Below are 19,822 nucleotides of genomic sequence, written 5' to 3' on the forward strand. Positions count from 1 at the left end.
TGAAAGTGGATGGCGACTGTGGTTGAGCTAAGCTTGCACTGTTTGTGTGTTGTGTGGTTGTGTGTCGTGTAGACAGCCAGACAGATGGTGAGCACTTACACAGTTTCTTTTCTGCAAAGAGACACTGATGAGAAGCCATAAAATTTAGATGTGTGTTTATTTTATTTTTTAATCAAGCCTTAAGACCCCATCATCGTGTTTTTGCAACTTTACATCACCCACACACTGAAAATGAGCTTTTTGATATGTTTATAATGTTCTCAATCAGTTGAGGGTATCATCAATTCCTAATCAAACTTTTATGGCTCTGAAATTTCTGTGATTTAAAAAAAATATAGCTTGTGTTTTTTTGCATTATACAATATAATTTAACCACTCATTGTTTTCTCTTGACCTAACAATTAACAATGGTGCCTTTTGTCTTTCTGTCCATTATATGTCGTATTTTCATTTATTTTGGGTGACATTGTGTCCTAAATCACGATGGTCCATTTCGTCAGGAAGATGAGGGGACGCCAGTTTCATCTTGATCAGATCATCTCTCTTCTAGTTCTAGATTCCATGCAGCTGATTTTACGATTTGATAATCAAGCAAACTGAGACACAGATTGTGTTCTATTTGTACAGACTGTGTTCACAAGTGAAATAATTGTTTGAGGTGATAAAAAAACATTTTGTAAGGGTGCAAACAACAACAAAAATCACAGATTGATGGTTTTTTTTATAATGTAAACCAATGACTTTTTTTTAAAACAGTGAGAGAGTTGTTTGTTTTCTCTCTCTGGTTTTTGCACTTGAATTATATTATAGGGAAAATATTTAACTCTGGTTCCAACCCAATACTCTCTAGCATCCCCAGCTACATACCGGTGTGGCCCCTAAAAGCACCGAGCATTGGGATGTGGTTTAATGTTAATGATGAAAATCCCTCTGCGTTGGGATCTTGATATTCTCCCACTTATGAATTATGAACCAGAGGATGCTTTTTTGCCTGTCAGCATATATTTTAACATGACTTTTTATTTGTTTCTAATTTGAAAATGGCCAAGTATGTGTGACAGATCGTGTGTTGCGGCTTGAGTGTGCAATAGATGATGGTTGTGTGAATACTGACTGTAATTACAGACGGCCACACCACAGAGCAGCTAAGGGCTGGCCACAGAACAAGTTATGATAGAATTTAATATATTTCCAAACGTCAGCCGGAAAGTGAGGCGCTAAGAACTCAAGATGTTTTGCTCACCATGTGATAATTTTTTTTTAAAAATCTGAAATGTTTCAGATTACATGCAGTTCTTTATGATGCATCAATCATCTACTCTTTTATCCATGTGTACCAAATGTAATGTGTCATCGTGTGTCACAGATAGATTTTTCTCTCACCACACTCCACAAGAAACTTTTTTGCTGCTTTTGTAATGTTGCTTTCTAGTCACCAGTGGTCAGATGACCGCAATACCAGCGTGTAACATTTAATTTCAGAGTTGTGCAAATAAAAAAAAAACAAAAAGAAAACAACAACAACCATTGCAAAACATCCACCAATCGCATTAGTACAATGCATTAGTGTTCGACCAACATTTGTAATCCCAGCCTCTCTCTATGGCTCCTCTCTGCCTGTCAGACTTCAGCTGAGACTATTTAGGTGGAGACAGCAGAGATAGACCCATAAAATCTTTATTGAAGCCCACTGGCTACTGTCTTGTTAGCACAGGGTCTGTGCATATAAATGCAAAGATACCTGCTGTCTGCATCTGTTTATGTGTATGTGTCCCATAAACCTGAAGCACGCGTGATAAAGCTGAGCTTTAGATGAAACTGTGAGGTATAATTATGTGTTCGGAGCACAAAGGGTCAATAGAAACATGTTTTACTGTATGTAGCTTTGGGGCTAACATGTGGCAGAACATTTGACGAGACATAAACTGATGCAAAGGGACTTCATAGCAAGTCCTAGAATGGAACGAAGGCCCCAGTTTTCTGTGGCCTGTAAAGACATTTGACAACAGTAGGGGGCATCACTCTGTCCCATTTATGAGAGTAGAAAAGTGAAGGAAAAGATGTCACATCGCTCTCACAGGAAAGCCACTGCAGTAAAAAAAAAAACACAGTAAAAAAATAGTTGTGTGGGGGGTTTTTTTGGGCACTTTGTAATATAAAAATGTTTATGTTGATAATGGTTTTTAGGAAATACACTCATATAATGGTCTGATCACAAACACACACACACACACCACTCATTATTATTGTTGTCACAATGTTGGGTAGAAAAATCATAGATCTGCAACTTTATTCAAATCAACCTCAGCCTGTTGAGAATCTTTAAAGTTATTGCTAAAAAATTAACACGCAAACAGTCAAACAAGCAAACAAACAAACAAACAGACAGACAGATTTGTGGTAAAAACAAGACCACCCAGTTGGAAGTTGTGAATAAATTGTAATAGATTCGGCACAGCTTACATCCTCCTTCATAGTTGTGAACCGAGTGTGACATACTGGTCCCAGCACACAGATCATGTTACCAGTCACATGAATGGCGTGGTGGACATGTGGCCAGCTGGGTATTGCCACCCTGACAGCTGGGGGTTGGGGGGGGGTGGGTCCAATGACCTCCATCCACATTCAGCGGCTGCATCGCTCACACAACAAACACATTTTATGAGGAGAACCCTGTTCTCTTCAAAAACCCTGTTTTAGTTCCACTTGAGTACGACTGTGAACAGCGGCTAAACACAGATGCAGCTCTCCCTTCTCTTTCAAACACAGACATGCCTGATTGTTAAATGTGCACCGAGCTCCAAACACAGAGCTCTCACTCAGAGGACTCTGACATTCCACACTTTGCTGCTCATAACTCTGGAAGCTCACTTCCATGCAAAATAACATCTGCCCTTTCAGTCGCGCCTGATTAAAACACCCTGGAATGTCAGTTCACACACTTAACGCACACACAATGGTGTAACACAATCACGCACCACATGTCCATGGTACAGTAGTATACGCTGCACAGAGAAGCTGGGGAATCTAGGGGCTTAGCAGAAATATGCTTTGTTAGCTTATCTGTGTTTTCCCTACACAAGGCACATGAAAGAGACCTTCACTTACCGCTGGATTAATAAATGCACGGATTACTGTTTGCGAGTCATTTCAGAAATGTTTGCACAAAATAAATACGCTGTTTGACAACACATGCGGAACCCTACTGTAGACTTAATATCCATAATTTCCGTCAGTGACAGGTAAAATATGCAGGGCGTGCACAACAAAAGGAATCCCTGGGAGAGTGTGTGTCTGTCTCGCTGGCAGGTCTTGTTGCTTCAAACCTTCTGATCATGTTTCCTCTGTCCTCCCTGCATGTCAGTGACACTGAATGATGTTATTTTTTTTCTCAGCCCCTCCTGCCTCCACCCACACGGAATCCAGTGTTTCATTGTGCACACATCGCGCCTTCCCCCTGTCAATCCACGCCGTTAATGCTGACATGCGGCGAGCTGTACACGATGTTCGAAAAATGTCTTGACAGAAGGTGTGTGTGTTGTGCTACTGCTGGTTGTCACACACGACTCAATCTTAGGAAGAACCTTTTTTTTTCTCCATTTGCTGCTGTTCTCTGTTCTCCTTGTCCCCCTTTTCTCATTGTGCGTTTGACTCACGGTGTCTCGATGGTCTTCGTCCTGCTCTCATCTCCTCTAGCCCGGCGGCCATTCCTGCGTCTGTGTTTGAGGTTTCCTCACACTCGTTTTCGTTGATCTCCCCATGAAAAGCAATACCTAGAGCACACAAACAGCAAACGCCAGGCCTTAATTACTCCTTCAAAGTATTGTTTTCAGTGGAGAGACCGGCGTGTTGATGTAATTCAGTGGGCTGCTCAGCTGGGGGAGGGGGCTAAAGAAGCAGTAATTAATTGTCATGATAATTGGGCTTTCTGTGATAACTCCCACACAAGATGCAGTGGTGTGTGAAGCACAGTGGGACTGGCCTTGACTGCCTAATCACTACACACACACACACACACACACACACACACACACACACACACACACACACACACACACACACACACACACACACACACACACACACACACACACACACACATTTATTTAGTTTTTTACACATTCGAATACACAATTATACGCCCGTGTGCACACAACACAGATAAATAAGAAAAACAAATTCTCACAGCCAGACAGGTTGAAGAAACATCAGGTGGCCGTCAGACCTTTGGTCCATCGACCAAACAGAAAAAATGAGCTAAAATACTCTGAGAATACTCAGAGTTTATATCATTTAGCTTTGGGTAAATGAGGGAAATGTGCTATTTAAAGCAGGATCTTCTTGTACACAACTTTGTATGCATGGTTTAACATATATACACATGTAAAGAGTGTAAAAATAATTTCCCCGTAGGGGATCAATAAAATCGACTTTCTTTCTTTCTTTTCTTGTGTAATTCTTAATTTCCCTTCGGGGATTATAACAGCATATACAATTTTAAAAAAAAATCCTTTGGATTAATTTTTTTTTTCAATTTTTAATTTTTTTAATTTAAATTAAAAATTCATATGAATTTAAAAAGTCACACGTTTACCATTTCCTACATTCGTGTGTCAGTGTCGGGTGTCCATGTACACTAGTCCTTACAAGTGTCCTCCATGTCTTGTCAGCTGCACAGTTAATCACTTCTCCAGCCTAGCTCCAGACCCCCCACCCCCCCCTGGACTATTTTTAAGGCCTTGGGTCATTGAACTCCATGAAGGGTCACTCTCACTATCAGGGGAGGTCCAGCATCGCTTATCATCATCACCGTCTGAACTCTGTCTCTGTGTCTGTGTGTCAGTGCTTCTTTACTTCACCTTTAAGTCCTAACAAGTCATGGTTACAACTAAATATTAGTTAACCTCCCGTTTGAAGTTCAACACACCAGAAATAAGTTTATTTTCGCACAATTGACAAAACAAAGCAAAAATCTGTTTGATACTGACTGATATTTTGAGTTTCCTCCTCTTCTCAGATCGTTATTTTCCATTTTCTCTCGATTCTATCCTTTCTTTGCTCTTACAGTCCCTTGCATCACCGAACCCATGAGAGCACTTCCTGCATTTCACGATATCTCCCTGACTCATCTACAGCATTAAAAAAAAATTACACAATGCAATAGCGGTAATCCAGGAAGAGGGTCATTACAGAAAATGTATCACCTCAATGGAATTTTATCTGAATGTTTCCCATTGTTTTAGCCTGTGGGTGAGTTGGAGGGGTTAATTAAAGATCGGTTGATTACAATTAGATGTGAGGGCCTATCTGTGATGCTTTCACCAGTATCTGCATGAAACACATTATCGTCTCTTAAACAAAACACAAAGGGGACTTTTGTTCCTCATCCTTTTATGTTCTAAATTATTTGTTTTCATTCTCGGTCCACATTTAACGTGGCTCTGCAAATTTAATAAATACTCTCAATTCTATCTCATTTTAATCTGTAAATCATGATTGAAAACAGAGACTTTGCAGAGCCTTTAAACAGTTTGAATTGTGCCATAAAAGATCTTGAAAATAGTCTTGTTTTTATCCGATTTGTGTGGATAAAATAGCGTGAAGATGTCAGCCAGGCTGAAAAGGCTCTGGCATGTACGCCCTCAAGACTTCACATCATCTCAGATTTTTTGCAGGTAGTCACCTGATACCATATGCGCATTCTATTGGCTTACGTTCCGTGAGTCTCAGAACGCAACGCACTTCCATGAGACACAAAAGTGCTTTAAACAGTCAATAAGAGTGCAGGAAAAGGTAATACAGATAGAAGGTGATTTAATATCAGTATGGGGAGGGTCATAAACATTTAAATTAACCGTAAATAATAAGATAAATAGTTTGTCACTACAGTGGTACCTCTACTTACGAAAATTAATTGGTTCCGGAAGAAATTTCCATCACCCACGCGATGCCTCAAACTCCTTAAACTTCCTTTTGTTTTAATAACGTGGTGATTGTAGATCCATTACGGCCATAGTCTTTGGCGAGATCAACCAAACGCATCCCTTTCTCATGCTTTTCTATTATCTCTTGCTTTGTTTGTATGGACAAAAAAACTATTTTCTTCGTCTTTTCTTTAACTCTTTTCTCCGTCACTTTCTTGGGGTCCATAGAGAATAAGTACTGAAAAAGTTATTATATTTGCGCAAAACTAACAGAACACCTCACGGGTCGAGGGCTTAATGACAAGGACCCTGCATAAACACTGATCTAGCTCCATACAGAGGTCCCTTCTAGCCAATGGGATGCCAGGAAGATACTACGTAATAGCCAATGGCAGAGCAGCTATTTGAATGTTGCATTCAGGAACCTGTGGGAGCTGTGAGTATCAGCCGATACTGTACTTTTACCTTACGTAAGTCTAAATTTCTTTCATAACTAGAGGCAATATTTTTCTGCTGAGAAATTTCGTAAGTAGAAAATTTCGTAAGTAGATACAGTCGTAAGTAGAGGTACCACTGTATATCGCGGAATTCATTATTCGATTGTGGTTCCTGAAACGCATTAACCACGATGAATGAGGGCGCACTGTATGTTCTTCCTATTGTCCATCTAAACCTTTTTTTTTTTTTGCTTTGGTCCAGAAGTGACGTCTCGGTGTAATGCTCATCCTGTTCTAAAGGAACTCATCAAACGAAGAGGAATATACGATGAGACAATGAAACTATATATAAAAAATTGGAGAAGGGTTGAAAGGCGACAGATAAAAGACTGAAAGTGTAAAAATAACTTTAAATCTTGACATCTGTCCAAGTCCTAAGGTTTTAAATGCTGCGTTCAAAGACACCCATGCTAGCAATTTATATTCATGACATCATGCTTTTCATGGAGGAACCCCCTACATATTTTGAAAACTGCGCCATAATTTAACATCATATCCTCCTTTCACGGTACATTTATATACGCTGTGAATTGGTTGCAGGTGTGTGCCCCACATTTCGTCCTTATTTCAAACCAAATGTTCACGTTTCTCTAAGAGCTGATCAAACGAGGTGAATTTAATGTGCAATATATTGACAATTAGCATACAGTGAAATAAGGAGCAAGTGACTTGAGTTTCCTCTCTTCTGGCAACGTGACACCTTGATTAGGAATTAGTGTGAAGAGAGGGGGACAGCTGGCCTCTGCAGACACACACACACACACACACACACACACACGCACACACACACACACACACACACACACACACACACACACACCAGCAGTGTTTCATGAGTGCTTAATGTGCACTGAGTCAACGGCCTTCTTCTTCTCCTCATTTACAGTTTGACCCTCGGAGTTGGTTGAGGTGGGGTCCTGCTGTCTTGTATTTGGGTAACAGGGTTTGGTCACCAGGAATGTTTGCACACATAATATAGAGTGAGTCTGCCTAATTGCAGGGGGGGGGGGGGTTACCTCCATCATCCCATTATGTGAGCGATACAGAAAGAGTCAGAGAACATATAATTCTGTTACCATTCTTCAGAAGAAGAGGACAACTGATGACAGCACAGTGATGTAATGGCGCTGTGGGCACACGACAAGTCGTACCACTGGTTGCCACCATCGCCCTGATACTACAGATGTGAGGTCAGTAGTACAGACCCCGACGGGTCCTCCAACAGAGCTGCTCTTGTCTGTCCTGTGTTTAGACTGTCAGCAGGATACTGTTGAGCAGCTGCCCCCCCATTCAACGCCTGTAAAGTCTCTTCAAGCACCCAGACTATAAAACACATCACTCTATAAAGATATGAGAACAAAGAAGAGTAAAAATCACCGGGTTAGACAGATGTGGAGATGAGTGGGGCCTTCGTGGATTCCTTCTGTAAGTGATTTGACATGTTTGTTTTTTTTTGAGGGATTACCGATACAGATTAGATAGATGAAACATAGCAATACCACCGGAAACAGCTTGGGGCAGTGTAGCTACAATTTAAATTAGGTTCAACAAATATTCATTCATCCACTTGAAGATGAGATGATCGTAATTGTCTCATCTATAGCTGTTTATCCACATCGTGGATCAGCGGTCTGCTGGAGCCTATCCCAGCTGGTTATGAGCGAGAGTCGGGGTACACCCTGGATAAAACGCCAGCTTATTGTAAACCCACGTGTAAGACAATCATTCACGTTCGCACCCACACCTATGAACAATTTTCTGTTACCAAGTCACCGAAACTGTGAGTTTCTGGAGGTGGGATGAAGCTGGAGAAGCCAGCTAGACCTGTAGAGTCTTCGTAATCTCTACTGATTGAATAAAAATGATTTAAAAGTGTATAATATTGAACAAACACAGCTTTTCTGCTGAAATAAAAATATGCTCGGGAAATGTGTGTGGGAGCATTTTGCACCCCATATAATCCTCACTAGGCTGTATCGCATATCTCCTTGCACTTAAAGGAAAACCATAGCTTCAAGGGTTACTGTGTAACTGATCACCTTTTACAGAAAGGAATGTGGGGTCAGTGTTTTTTTTCTGCTCTGTTCTGTTTCCTCTGGTTGTGTTACTCTTAAATGCATTCAGCGTTTTAGGCTAATCTGATAAAACAGCAGGTGAAGCAGCGGTTTAAACTGAAACATAGAAGAAGCAGAGTGAGGAACTGTGATTTTTGTCTTGCTCTATCTCTGGTCCTCCTGCCCGTCTGTCACAAGACCAGGCAGCTGTTGCCACTCTGGGAAAATGTGCTTCTGATAAAAAAAAAAAAGAGGGAGAATCAGGGAGGGAGTCTCTGGACTTCTTTATTACAATGCTGGCAGAGCATGACAAATGGCTGATCAGGCAAGATGGCTGTGCAATTTCATGCTTGTACATAATGCATTTCATTTTGTTCTTCTTGTTTTGAAATGGCCTCTGCAGCACAGAGACACTAATGTTACATTATGTATTAACTGTTGTTTGTGATGTGTGTACGAGGTGTTCTGTGTCCAAAATAACTTTAGTGGTTAAAGCCAAACCTTTTTGGGGTTTTTTGTTTTGTTTTTTTGTATAATTGTTCAACACTCTGTCCAGATGTATGCCAGGCAAAGGGCAGAGAATGCGTCACCCCTTTAAAAACATTTTTCCCATGCGCTTTTTTGTTTTTCATTCAATTGTGTGGGGACTTGGGCTTTGTTCACAGTCCCTATTCAGTCCTGGGTGGAGAGATATCAGTGAAAAGCCATGTCAGCATGAGATAAAAAGTTTTCTGGGCTAATAAAATTCCTTTATAGGAACCATATGACTTATTAGAATATTTACTGGTCCCAGTAAATCTATAAGGGCCCCATCCTAAACGTGTATAAAAGGACACAACATTTAAAAAAAATCATCAAGTCAAGTTTGGTCATTGAAAATGTTTGATCTTAAGTAAAAATATCATTAAATCAAATGACATTTTAACGCTCCAAATATAAGTAAATGTTATGTGTCATGACTGCAAATATGAATGATTTATAGGTATTTGTCATTGTGTGGTGTGTGTGTGTGTGTGTGAGAGAGAGAGAGAGAGAGAGAGAGAGAGAGAGAGAGAGAGAGAGAGAGGGAGAGAGGGAGGGAGGGAGAGAGGGAGGGAGGGAGGGAGAGAGGGAGGGAGGGAGGGAGAGAGGGAGAGAGGGAGGGAGGGAGGCGCAGTGTTCGAGGCTTTGCACTGAGCTCCAATCGTTCGCTCACTCGAATCTTTTAATGGACATAAGTTTGTGTTCTCGCTCCACTCCATTAAACCGTTTTCTGTCACCCACCAAGGGGATCCAACAACTTTACGGAAACTTTCACCCACTTGGACAACTTTTTTTCCCCCCGGTTTGGAGTTAGATTATTGTCCGGGCACGGATCCGAGCAACGCGGAGTTCAGAGTGGGGGGGGAGGAGGAGGAGGGGGACACACCGCGCTACAAAAAGTTTTCTTCCGAATGACCTGTTGCTTGTCATAGCTGCACAAGTCATAGCTGTTTGAATCTTCTTTATCTTTTGAATCTGACGCTTGAGCTGCCTCGGGGGGGGGGGAGTGGGGGCGTCGCGATCATGTCAGGCAGGAGCTTGAACGCAAAGTGTGGGATCGTACCGAGCAGTGTTGGAGCGTTTCACCGGTGCGTCAAAGGCAACTTTCTCTAGAGCAGCCTTGGCACGGACATCGGGTTTGTTGTTGCTGATCAGAGCCTCGCCTGTGGGTTTGGATTCGAGCCCCGCGTCACATTTCTCTCACTGAACACACACTATTCCATCATTATGGAGCGCGACCAAGGGACCGGTGCGTCCTCTGATGCGCCCCAGGCGAGCAGCGCTGCTGTGTCCGACAGCTTCTCTCAATTGTGGACGGATGTCATGGGGATGCTGGTAAGTTTTTTTTTGGGGGGGGAAGGGTGCCGCGACCACTGACTCACAATTGACCAAGAGTTTTCGCCCCACATCCTCAAAGTTGACGCCGACTTATCAAACAAGTGGAGCCTGGCAGTCGGTGCGCGCGTAACGGGCATCAGAACAACTCTGAGCACCCCCCCCCTCCACAGGGGAGCCCCGTCACATCCCACTCTACGTGTGGGATGTGATTTAGTGATAAACGGGTGGTTAACAAATATATTGCTCAGTTGGTGAGATCTTGAGTGCAAAAGGGAGTCATCTGACAAGATGGTAGGTTGGTAAGCATGTGCGCATGTGTGCGCTTGTTTTGTGTGTTGTTGAATTTATTGCTGTTTATAATCAGATATTTCTCAGAGTTTAAATTGTATCAAGTACAAAAGCAGATTAATTAAAAGTAATTAATGGAGATGCTTTGAAAATTGTTAATTTATTTATGAAAATGCAGATTGATATTTATCTTTTTTTGCTTATCAAAGAGATTTTGAATGCTATCTATCACAAACTCATGTTATCTCAGGCCACACGAATTTGCGACATGTTTGTGACTTGTAAACTTGTAAATTTCAGGGGGGGGGGGCATTGGAACAAAGCACGCTTTTGAGAAACAGCTTTTTCATGTTTGTGTGCCAGAGTAATCTTGATTTTTACAGGCTGCAGGATCTGATTGATCTGCTGACCAAATGTGATGCAGTCACTTTAAGTCTGGTTTAAGGCAGAGGTGTTAATTTGGTTTGGTCTGGCACTTGAGATGTGAATTGTTTGTAAATGCAGGGATGTGTGGGCAAGTAGGAGGGTAGGCTGGCCTGACTCCTGGCTCCAGGGGGGGGGAGGGGGACGACGACCTGGCTCCCATCCAGGCAACTTCTGAGGATTTATTACTTTGAAATCAAATGTCTGCAAGACCGTGCACATCTTTTTGTCTTCTTTAGCCCAACCAGTCACCCATAATCAGCATGAACCATCTTCTTGAACTCTTTCAATCTTGAGGTCTCTTGATAACCCTTTAAACCCTTCAAGTTGTCACTGGTTGACAACAAATCCATCACTTTTTTTTTTGTCCAGGGCCTGGGTCTTGCAGATCAGCCATAATTATTTAGCATCAAACTATCCTGCCAATAAGCATCCTTTAGCACATGTTAAAACTGATTTTTAATTCATTAGACATATTCCACCAGCAGAATCAGCAAACCATCATCTCATTTCAAAAGCACTGAACTCATTCTTGTTTGTACTGTCTCACTTGAAAGCTTTATCTTGTGAGTCTTGGGAATGCTTGGATTGCATAGTCCATGTTTCCTCCAAAACTATGTTGGAAAGATTGTAGTGTGAAAGCACTGACCTTCGTCTGGATAGTTGGCTCCTCAGAATCACTTATTCATACCAGAACTAAGCAGAACTAACTGGTAAACAGCTGTGATGAAGCATGAATTCTGGTTCCTCCTCTGGAAGTGGATGGACTCATGGTAATGAGTTACCCAAGCTGTTGGCAGCCTTGCAGGCATATTTCACACTATGTAAATGTTATGATTTCAGTTTGGAGAAGTATTCACGAGCACTATCATCAATACACTTTTCAATTCATAGGTTTAAATGCAGCAATGTTAAAGACTCATACAGAATTGATTTGTCATAAACTGCCCTTTATAAGGATTTTTATTCCTACTAAGCACTGTGCAGAGTGATAAATCCTCATATTATGCTCTATCACACTATTTATACCTTTGTACTTTACATCTGTGCCACATTTTTCTATGTGGCACAGATTCACACAAAATAGTCACTCATACTTTAAGTGTTCTAATTATGGTAAGGTTGTTGTCATTGTGTGACAATAGTTAACTCAAGATGAGTACTGTGCTGCTGGAAGTTTCCTGTCTTAGTTTTAGTATAACTAGTTTTATTTTTTAGTGCAATGAAAGGTCAGGATAGATGTATGAATGTATGCACGGTCTTAAGCTGTGAGCTAGTGCACATTGAGGTTGTATGGTTTGCAATAACATGTCAGTGACTTTACAATGTGTCTGCTGTCTGAGACAAGTTCTCAACTAGCACTCCAGCGTGAAGCAGCGTGAAAATCCATTAAGACAGTAGAAAAAAAGGTATGTTTCCCATGCCAGGTTCGGTTGTGGAGCATATGCCATCTCTTGTTGCCATTGTGATGGTTGTTAGGAAAAGTCAGCTTTATCTCCCCTGGACACTGACAACATTATGAGGTCACCATTAACTCAAAGCAGTACTAGACCACAGAAAAGAAGATTAAAAAAAGCATCAGTGAGATGAATCTCTGTTTACTTGTGGTTACTTTATATATATTTTATGTATTATTAGATATTTCATAAATATATAATAAATATAAAATGATATAAAACATAAATATTTTGTAATTTTATGAAATATATCAAATTTTATACTATACATATATATGTATGTATGTATAGTATAAATATATCAATATATTAAAAAATATATATAGACACACACATGTATATACTGTGTGTGTATATATATATATATATATATATATATATATATATATATATATATATATATATATATACACACATACATTCAGAGACGTTGGTCATGTTTAACAGCCATGATCAAATTCCAAATGATGTGTTTAGGATCTCTATGAGATGCAAGTTCTGAGATCAGCTGACATCACATCAATTAACACCTCAAAGCAAAATGGACCAGCTATAAATGCCTCAATAACTTGTAGTGGTTTTTGTTTGGGAGTCTACACGGTAATGTCCCAGTTAGAATCTTGGTGTGCTTCAAGCCTGTTGACCCAACTTAATTTGCTTGGTCAACAGCAAAGATTTTCTCCACACAATTCCATCTGCATTTGGAAGATCAAAACATGTTTTTCTGAAGTTCTGAGTGTAAATCAAAGGGAACTTTGGCCTGTAGTATTTTTCTGACAGTGCCCTGTCTCTGAGGTTAACCATACCCAGCAGCCTGTTGTGGAATGTATTTAATAAGAATACCTAAGCGAGGCAGTCATTTATTTGTGGTCGAAGCCCAGTAAATAGCTCTTGAGCTAATTAAGAGTCCAAGTCAGTTCAGGGGGGTATGGTGCAGAAGCTTTAGCTGTTTCTAGTGGTTGGGTTTACAGATGTGGAAAAGGGGGCTGACATTTAGATCCACCCTCTTTATGGAGATGTGAGTGTTTTCTTTCTCAGAATATAGTCTCTGTATCAAATATTAAATGAGTCTTATTAAAACTTTCTGGACACTGATGTTGCTCACAGTATGATGGGTATTGTATTATAACAAAGACACATGTCTCTGTAATAATACATTCTACCTCTTCTCCATCATACCTCCTTATGTTCTATGATAATAATCGTATTTCTCAATAAAACTTTAGGGACCTTCAGACTTCTCATAGGACAAACTTGTAATTTAGCTTCTCTCTCGTCAAAGTGATTTTATAACCAACCTACAATGCTAACTGTCATCCATTATTCATTCTTTGCTCCTCTGAAAGAAACCCCTCTATGTGAAAGGTGATCCCAAAGCCAAGGTAATGTTGAAATATTTTACTCGCTTGCAGGCAGTCCCTTTCTGCTGGAACAGTGTTTGGTGGTGTTCCCCACAGCATGGGTGGAAGCTCGTTCATTTGGGAAGCGCTTGTGTACTGGGCGGTGCTTCATCTGGAAGCCTAAAGACTGCATACTGCTTTTAAGACATGATTATTGGTTACATTTGAGAAAATTATAGTTGGATGAGCTGATTTCTTGGAACTTCTTCCCACATAGCACTCAATACTTATTGACAGAGTGTGCTTTTCTGCCCAACTGTGTCGGCTAGGCTAGGTCACGCTGTATCTTTGCCAATGATGTGCTTTTACAGTTTGTGATAGCCTAGTCGTGTCTATTGATGCCCAGTGAAACTCTGGGCACTCTTTCTTTTCCTCCACTTAATAAACCCATCTCATTGTTGAAGTCACATGGAGATTTGTCAGGTTTCCCCTGCTGCTATGTCAGATCCCTGCTCTGCTGAAGCCATGGAAATCCTGAGGAAACCCATCCAGATGGGTAGACTGTGCCCTCTGCCCTCACCTTCCTCGACGGACTTCCCCTGTTGGCTTCAATGACTAAGACAGCATCTCTTATTCAGACTTCCTCTGGTTCTACATCATGAGAAATTCTTCAGTTCAGTACATCCGACATTTCAGAAGTACTGTAGCTAGGTGATGCAATATGGCACATGAGCCATCCTCTCTTTACGCCCATGTGTTTTCTTAGCTTTTCCAACTTTCTCATGTATGACCTCATCAAACTTTCTCCTTGTGTTTGATTCGGATTGGTTGGCCTTACAATAAAATCACTGTTCCAGTCTGGAGAAGAAGATGGAGTTAGTTAAGTTATGATTAAATCATGCTGTTGGGGAAGCTGTTGTAACTGGATGGATAGAAGGCCAGGAGTGACATGATTTCTGTGAGGTATGTTGAACAGGCAATGTCTTGTGCATATATGTAGTTAATGGGGACAATTTTACCAGTCAGTTAAGTTGTATAGTGAAACAAAGAACAAGACAATTGGTGACTCATACGGTACGCCACACCTGTTCTGTGATTGCACAGCAAGTGATAGTGATCCAACCGGTGATGTTCCAACATTACATCAGATGGCTCAATGAATATTCCACCTAACAATGGTAGTCCCAAGGCAACCCCATAACAATAGTTAACGTCATGCACACTACCATTTGACACATGAATAATTGAGTCCCTGGAGGATAGTGCAGTCAGGAATATGAGCTCCAACCAGAACAAACATTTTATGCCCAGGGCTGACAGATGGCTACCTTATTAAATGTCTTTCTCCATGATTAGAAAACAAGAATTTTCTTTTAGTTGATTTCAAACATCTGAACGTAATGTAAAAAGCATGGATTGAGTGAAATCTGATTAGATTAGTTTGCACTGAACTATGTGCTTTACTTCTTGTCTGTGGAATATCTGTAACAGCATGAAAAAGTTTTGGGTAATGTTTAGATACACTGTCTAAAAGGAACTGTACTTTAGTTATGTATTTGGCAAATTACAATTAAACTTGTTATGCAACGAGTACGTCCTGGGTTCCAATTCTAATGGGACTGTGCGAGTGGGTGAGTGACTGTGCTCTCTGTGGGGGTTCTCCCTCCCCCCTTCCACCATTAAAACATGCAATACACATAATTGTTGACTCTAAATTGCCCATAGCATGAATGTGAGGGTGACTGATTGTTTACCTTTCAAGTGGTCCTGCAATTTGGTGGCTTGTCCAGGTTGAACCCCCGCTTCCTACCCAACGTCAGCTGGGCCCCCCCCCCTCGAGACTTTAAATGGGATTAGTGGTTAAGGGCATGAATGAATAAATTGGAAATGTAATCCTTTTTATGAAATTTTCCCCAACAGTGAAAAACTTTGGCATGACTTACAAATCCAGCAAAATGTTTCACTACTCACTCTCACTCACTCACTCTCCGATCAATACAACTGATCTGAGATAACGTACATATCGTGATGATGCTAAGAAATTCTGAAGTGACCTGGAATAGTTTTTCTCAGTGACAGATTTCAGCTGTACTCCAGGGTAGAGGATAGTCACCTCTATTGAGCAGACGGTATGTTTGGAACACTAAATGTCACAAACACACCCTTCATTGTGATGTACACTGACTCAAAGACACACATTCTTGTTGTGGTGTTTTTTTTGTATGAGTATTGTTCGAGTCAAAACAAGGAGGTGTCCTTCCCAACATACTGGGTGGAGACGCAATTACATCAGCTGAAACGGTTTTATAGAATGCCTCCATTAAACTACATGCGCTCATTGGTCAGTTCATTTTCAAAACAGTTTGAAAGGACATATGTTAGCGTGGCAGTTAATTTTAGAGTTATTATTCAGCTTCTCATACTAACACACACATTCCAGGTTTAAATGAGCTGCAGCAGATTTGATACGCATGTGTAGAATCTCTCTCATACATGACATTTTTTTTCTTGCCAGACTCAAAATGGTTTATCCTCCTCTCATCCCACAGCTGCCCCAGTCAGTATCACACAAATCATCCCTTGTCCAGCCTCCACCTCCCACCACCCATGCTGCCATTTCTATAAAGACCACTATCAACTCCTTCCAGGGACTCCCACGTTGAATATATTTCAGGTTTTTGCTAAAATGCAGACTTAAAACACCGTTGACAAACGCATTCAATTTTATATGAGGAGAAAATAGTCTTACCGAAGGCATTTCCACTCTATGGTTGTTTCTTGTGCGGTATCATGGCAGACATATACAAATGATCATGCTGAATTATGTGCTGTTGGTGGAGGTGAGTGTAAAGGTCAGCTGTGTCAGACCCCTGTGAGCTCATACCTGCAGAGAACTGGAGGAATCCTAGTCATCTCTACACACACACACATGCACACATACACATGAGTTTTAGCACTCCTATGGCTCACTGAAGCAGTTGGAGAACACATGCAGCTTCACCTGCAGTTTACATTTAATGTCCCAAGAGGCTTTGGGCAGAAAAATGGCTTTAAAAATTGCCCTGCTGTGTTGGTCAACAATAGCTTGATTGTCCGTCTGTCAATCAAGAGCTGGCATGAACTCTGGAACAAGTTCATTCTTATTCTGTCAAGTATATCTGCTGACTCGTTTCATATTTGTGTTAATTAAAACTAATTTGCTCTCTCTATGTGTATGCTAATCAAATCGGGTTTAGGTTTGGCTGTCAGAGTGTGTTTTCAGTCAGTTGGAGGAAATAAGGTGAAAGTATGTTTCTGCTCATGGAGCTCTCCCACTGGGAATATCAGTCATCCCAAACCACATTTCTGGCCAAAACAACCGGCCAAACGTGCCCCGTGAAAAGGACCTTATGTTTGTGAGTGGTGTTGTGTTCAATGGAGAATCAGTAATTGCTCTTTTATAACTAAATCCACTAGAGTGTGTTCTCATACACGATTGGACCGCATCGGTTTGTTTTGGTTGAATGTTTTTGAAGTCTCCTACATGCATGTGTGTGAATGCTAATGTGAATTCACAGAGACCCTGTGCATGTGTGTATGCATGTGTGTGTGTGTGTGTGGTGTGTGTGTGTGTGTGTGTGTGTGTGTGTGTGTGTGTGTGTGTGTGTGTGTGGTATACTTGCTCACACTCACAGTGATCCATTCATTTGTGGCCTGGCACCCTAATAGGGAGTCCGGTTGAGAAAGACAGAGACTGAGAGAGACTGTTCGGACCCTACACAGTGACTCAATGCTAGCTGTCTGACTGGCACAGATTAGATCAACACTGATGAATATTTAACAGTTGGCCATCGCTGGCAGAATGGACTACATTTTAACCACAACCAAATATGGGAGTCAGTTTTCTCTCACACATTGTAGCACGGTGATCGCTCTACATTCAGGAAAGATTCTTCTGGGATTAGATAAATCAGTTATTAAGGATTCAGAAAACTGCAACCAAGATCATTTGCTTCATGCCAGTCTCTCTAACCGATCTGGAACAGACTCACCAATCAAAACTAATTTCTTTGTTCCGCTTCATTATTCCTCTATTGTGGAATGTGTTCATATTCCTTTTTATTAACTATGATGTTGTAATTAGAGAGCTATAGCAAAAGGCTGATTTAAATAAAGTTAGAAGATGAGGATGATAATAATAACAACAACAATAATAATAATAATGCAGCTGAAACTGTTTTGCAACAAAGGATTTGTAGATTTACAGATTCTGCAGATTTTGCAGATTTACGGAAAAAACACAAAACATGAAAACATATGACAACATTAAAACAATATGAATAAAGTTTCATGCATTGATGTTTTGTATGCACTGACAGGTTTTTGTAAAATCCAAATTTGGCCCGGCTTCGTCACGTCCACAACCAGCATTCACCATTATATCCATAGAATTTTCTGCTAGATATGGTCTTTGCTGTTTGTAGCACAGCTTCCTCCATCAATCTTAAACACATCTTCCACACAAAGACAGGAACTGAGCTGATCTGAACTACTGCTACGCGGAAGAGTGTGTTTGGTTTGGACCACTGTAAATGTCTGAGGAGTAAAGGGCATCGGCAAAGACAAAACCCCGCACAGAACCACTGCCAACCTAAAACGCTCACTGAATGGAATTTGATAAGAATGAATAAAAAGAGAAAACTGACTTTTTTGTTCAGCCCTTATTTGTTACTTAATTTTTTGTGCAGTGTGCCATTTGACTGGTGAATGCAAACAACACAAAGTTCAAGTCAGTGTTGCCCCCCACATTCACATTCTTACATTTTATTTTCATCCTATGTCAAACTAAATACTCAGTTCTCCAATCTGTGAGGTAGCTTTGGAAGTGATTATCCCAGTTCCACCCCCTGGTTTGGTAAAATGCTCCTCTGTCACTGCTTTTTCTACACTAATTGTAAGTGTGTATGGAACAGCAATTTCATGACTCTGTGTTTAGGGTGACTACAGAAGGTGTTGTGGGTTGTGTTTGCCACATAGATTACTACATGAGGATTCTAAGTTACCTACAGCACTGGTGAGTTATTGTAAACTGATAGAAGAGGCAGCAACGCCGAGCTAAAGACTGCACTAGCGTGCATGCATTCAGTGGAATATGGCTTTCAGAACCTGAAGCAGATGTTCTGTTTTTACGGGAGAGTTTAACTCCGTTGTCGTCCAAATGGTATTTTTGCAGCAACAGCGTTTTTCTTTTTTAGAAGTAGATTATCAGCCTTCCTTTGACAGGATGTTGTAATTCCCTGGCTAAGTCATTCCCTCTTCTTCTGTCCAGGATGGTTCTCTGGGTAACATAGATGACCTTGCCCAGGAGTACTCTGAGTACTACAACACCTGCTTCAGTGACGTCAGCGATCGCATGGAAGAGCTACGCAGAAGACGAGTCTCCCAAGAGCTCGATATGGTAAATGCTTATTGAACACAAACATAACACTATAGGCTTCTGTTGTTCTTGTTGAGCAACTGCTACGAGACGTTTCGCTTTCTCCTTGCTTTAAAGAATAGCTGTGGACAAACACCTTTTACAAATGCCCCTCTTTTAGGATACTTTTTGTTCTGTAGTGTTATTTTCACTGTATTTCCAACAGCTAACAACATGCAAAGGAACTACAGTGATAGAACACGTAACTTCTCTGCTGAGAAGTTGTGTGCCTATTCTAGATGTAATTGTAGTGCTGTTTCGATAGATTTTAACTAACCATTTCTGATTGTTAATTTTCTTGAGGGCAATTTTCTAAGTAAAAAATATCAGAAAGGGAGAAATCATAAACGGAGGTGTGACAGAATACCTTAAAATGTGTCATGATTTGGTGTAGTGATAATTCAACAGATATGACAATTGAAATCAAGCATTTTAAGGGTACATTTTACGATTTATGTGAATGTCCAGTCAAAACAGATTTATGAAAGTAACTACTTTCTCGTAAGTAAGTAATTTCTAATCTT

The 19,822-nt window shown here is 40.7% G+C and overlaps 1 protein-coding gene across 5 annotated transcripts in view; it reads left to right on the top strand.

The window, feature by feature from the left end:
- The window catches only part of sash1a (SAM and SH3 domain containing 1a), a 149,697-nt gene that overhangs the window by 92,865 nt on the left and 37,010 nt on the right, over positions 1-19,822 (top strand). For 3 of the 5 annotated variants that reach the window (XM_068341934.1, XM_068341935.1, XM_068341938.1), the window contains exon 2: positions 19,152-19,280. In XM_068341934.1, the coding sequence (XP_068198035.1) occupies positions 19,152-19,280 (129 nt within the window). Of the gene's footprint in view, positions 1-9,665; positions 10,333-10,608; positions 10,627-19,151; positions 19,281-19,822 lie in introns of those variants that run through there. The other 2 variants (XM_068341936.1, XM_068341937.1) reach the window with 2 other exon arrangements.

This window comes from Antennarius striatus, chromosome 19, assembly GCF_040054535.1.
Source record: "Antennarius striatus isolate MH-2024 chromosome 19, ASM4005453v1, whole genome shotgun sequence".
Taxonomy (NCBI): Eukaryota; Metazoa; Chordata; class Actinopteri; order Lophiiformes; family Antennariidae; genus Antennarius; species Antennarius striatus.